This window comes from Chaetura pelagica, unplaced genomic scaffold, assembly GCF_000747805.2.
Source record: "Chaetura pelagica isolate M959 unplaced genomic scaffold, ChaPel_1.0 scaffold488, whole genome shotgun sequence".
In the NCBI taxonomy this organism is placed as follows: domain Eukaryota; kingdom Metazoa; phylum Chordata; class Aves; order Apodiformes; family Apodidae; genus Chaetura; species Chaetura pelagica.
In genome coordinates, this window is record NW_009954235.1 from 48,322 (window position 1) to 52,289 (window position 3,968).

The 3,968-nt window shown below is 45.3% G+C and overlaps 1 protein-coding gene across 1 annotated transcript in view; it reads left to right on the top strand.

Annotated features, from left to right (window-relative positions):
• CPLX4 (complexin 4) overlaps positions 1 to 3,364 on the top strand; it is a 12,450-nt gene extending 9,086 nt beyond the window's left edge. The window contains exon 3 of the mRNA XM_010003641.1: positions 3,137 to 3,364. Coding sequence (XP_010001943.1) covers positions 3,137 to 3,364 — 228 coding nt within the window. The remainder of the gene's footprint in view (positions 1 to 3,136) is intronic.
• The last annotated feature ends 604 nt before the right edge of the window (positions 3,365 to 3,968 follow it).

The following is a 3,968-nucleotide window of genomic DNA, read 5'->3' on the forward strand; positions in this document are numbered from 1 at the left end:
TCGGCCCGGGGCTGCCGGGTGTCTGACCCCACGGCCGCTGCAGGGTTAGGGTGGGATTCACCCGCCTGAGGGCTCTGCCTGCGGGCACAGGTGCGTTTTATGAGACGTAAGGGAAGCAGCACTGCACGCAGCTGTGCTGGCAAAGTCTGGCTCCTCTGCGGGTTAGTCTGTGAGCTTTGAGTGCTTTTCTTTACAATCAGACATCTTATAAACAGAGGTTTAAGCTGTTTCGTGCTTACCCCTGTGTTTCCAGTATGCATGAGGAACTCTGTCGTACATCGCTCCTGTAACAAAATGGATCCGAATCTTGCCGAATCAGATGCGTAATCAGGGTCAAAGAATACTGCTAGGCACTAGGACTCTGTCACCTATGCTGTGGAATTGTCAGAACCGTGTCTGACTCAGTTTTGGCCTGGGCATTCTCCCCAGCAGTTCCCAGGGCCAGCCTGGGCAGGGCATTCCCAGTTAGGGGGGACCAGCCTGTCTGATAGGGAGAGAGTTCAACAGCATCACAGTGGGCTGTGCCAGGCCAGCTGGCCTGGGGGCAAGAGACCAATGACAGGCGTATTTAATTTACTAGAATAGTGTTGCTTCTGTGCTCTCGGAGATCCTAAAAGGGCAGCTGTGTACTTGCAGGGACCTGGAGACTATAGAGGTCAAAGAAATTGGGAGTCACTCCAGTGAAGTGCAGGTTTGCCAGGGTCCACAAGAGCTTTCTGGGCTTGTGAGACAGGCCTCAGCCGTCCTGTCCATGAGGTCTGCCAATTTTGGGTGCTCTCTGGAGCCCAAGCTGGGTGTATTCTGGTGCCAGGTAGTTCCTCTGTCACTGTCAGAGCCATGTCTGGCCTTGGGGAAGCAACAGTCCCCACATGCATGCATGCTGGGTCAGCAGGGATCTAAACACCCTGCTCACACTCCAGTTGCAAACTGCTGTCTGAAATGAACAGACACGAGGCCTTTCCAGCATCACGTTTCTGATCCTGACTTGAGAAATGACTGTGGGGAGCTGCAGGCTCACTTTGTATTGGGACACTTGCAGCATTAGCCTGACTTTAAGAACATCCTGTGGGAAAATCCTCTTGTCTCTCCTTCTGAGAAAACAAGCTTAGAAAACAAGTTTTAGTGTATTTCCTCCAATCCCAGAAAAAAAGCAAAACAAACCAACACCAAACTAAAACAGGTAAAATCAGAAACTTAATCCTGCATTTGCAATTCAAATCAAAGAAACAGAACCAGACAGAAGAGGCCATACATATGTGCTTCTTGGCTTCTTGTTGAGTGATCCTTCCCTGTTGAAGCTCATACTCAGTCTGTTCAAGGCCAGGCTAAATGCCAAGTGCGTAGAGGCAGGTGACTTGGGCAGAACTGTACTGCTTTAGATTACATCTGAATAGATTCTTCTTTGGTCAGAGAACACTTTGGGCCCCCAAACTGTGTTGAACATCACACCTCACACTTCAGTGGGACAGGGATTGGGTGCAAAAACGTGCCCAGCAATTGTTAGCACTGTTGGGCATCGCTCCACATGACGTACTGCAGCATGCAGTGAGGATGTCTTCACTTATACATAGTTCTACAGAAAAGAACATCTGTGATTGTCTGCTTAGAGTGACATCTTTGCTAATTAACCCAGTACCTGTTTTTATCATCCTCTACTGCTGCTTGGGAGGATTTCAAAAGGGCTACCTCCTCCAATAGTCAGCACCTGCTGATTAAAAGCTCACCCCTTCTTTTCCTGCTACACACTCAAGAAAGAATACTTGAAAAATTAAAATTTATTTTATCATTCTATGAATACTTCTGCCCACTGGGTTGTTGCTTCTTGTTCCCACAGATCTGATAGCAGCAGCCCTCACCCAAAGGGGTCAAGAGATGTCCTTACCCATTTAGCCACATAGCAGTAAGGATCAAGATACAACTCCCCATATTTTCCTAAGAGATATGGGGAGAAAGCAGGTCAAAGTGAAGTACAGTTATTGCTAATACCAAGCTGTGCAAGGACATATAGCAGTAACCTGTGGCCCTGCAGAGAAGTTTTCCAGTCTGCCTGTCCTTGCCTAGGCCTGAAACCACACGGATGTTGCTCATATGTGTCCTTCCCTTCATTCCTACATTCACTCATTCATACAAACCCAAACCCCTCTCACTCTCAAAAACACCTCCTGCTGCTTATTTATATCAGGCCTTTGCTGCTGTCATGCTTCATTTTTGAGATGTAATGAGGCATTAATGCTTATCTTTGATGTGTGAACTGTGTCAAAATATCCTTTTCTTCTGAGCTCTGGATCCATCAGAATCTGCCATAAAATGTGAACAAAATCGCCATTGTTTGAAAAATGTTCGTAGCTTCACTGATGGGGCATTCCAGCAGGCAGGAAGCAAGTGTGCAGTCCTTACTGCATCTCAGCCCTTTTAATTGCTTAATCAGTTCCTTCTCCTGTCTCCTTTGGTTTCTCAGACTCACACCCAACCTCCATCCCCTCTTTTGTTGTCTAAGTCCTGCTATTACCCCACTAACACACACTGCAACACTGCTCTGATTATGTGCCAGGCAGCCCCTGCTCTTCATCACAACTCAGAGAAGCCCACCAAAGACCTAGATACAGTCTAGACATGGTTTGGGGAAGATGGGAACATTTTTTTCCCAGTAATTCTTTCTTAAGTTTAATGCATCTTTCTTCAGGAAGGCCTGCATAGTGCTGACACCCAGAAATGCCCAACAGCACATGAAGAGGGCAGTGGTAGCCTCACAGCTGTTCCAAAAATGTTGCTTCATCAACCAAATCACACAACAGCTGCCAGCCTGGGCATCATATTGCAGCATGTCTTTGGTGGGTTTCCTGCAGGATCAGCACAATACTCAGGGCAAAGATTTATGCAATGGCAAGAGGCACTGAGGGCTTCGGTTCTGAGCCTACTGAAACCCTTCAAAGAAATATAATTGACATTGTCTGAAAAAAATCTTAGCAGTTGCATGGGGGCTGACTGAGTCACATTCAGTTTGACTGAAAAATCTGTGCACATGTTTCTGCTGTCCCTAAAACAAACCAGAAAACAGAAAAGAGACTCATTGGTAGATGCTGGAATAGCCGAAATACCCTCATGCTGTGTTTTTATTTCTGCTTTTTTGTATCAGAGTGAATTGGATGAGAATCAAATACAGATGGCTGGAGATGATGTGGGTTTGCCAGAAGACCTGGCGAAGATGGTAGAAGAAGATCAGGAGGAGGAAGAGGACAAGGACTCTATCCTGGGACAGCTGCAAAACCTCCAGAATATGGACATGGATACGATCAAAGAAAAGGCACAAGCCACCTTCACTGAAATGAAACAGGCTGCTGAGCAGAAATGTTCTGTGATGTAGAAGAGACACCACTATCCACGGGCTGCCAATTCAGTCTTATCTGACAGGGGCTGCAGAGGGAGGGCAGGCAGGGGAAAGCACATAGCTCTATAGCATTAAATGTCAATATAGAAGAGCGAGAGAGAGACTTTAAAACCCCAAGGGGTGTGTGTGTGTAAAAATTTACATTCTCTGACTGCTTAGTGTGGAGTTAGAACTCATCTTTAAATATAGCTTTTTTCCCCATGGAAAAAATTGGTTAAAAATATAATATTGGGGAAAAAATTGTGCCTTTTTCCATTTTTTTCAAAATGATTGAGATGCTATTAAATGTGTATTTTTTAGCAAAACTGTGCTTCTTATGCATAACATACAGGTAGCCACTCATTTAATACTTGCTTTCAGAAATAAATGCCTATATTTCTAATAAAAACATGTCTGTTTCAAATGTTTTGAAACAAACCGAGTATTCACATGTTGACATTTTCTGCAAAAAAACTTCAAAAAATGTTTTTTACCATCTCTGTACTAAAACCAGCAACAGGCAAAAAGGCAAAGCACGTCACTTCAGCTTGGGACAAAAATGTCACCGTGTCTAGAACGCAGTGGGGACTTGCAGGAGGCC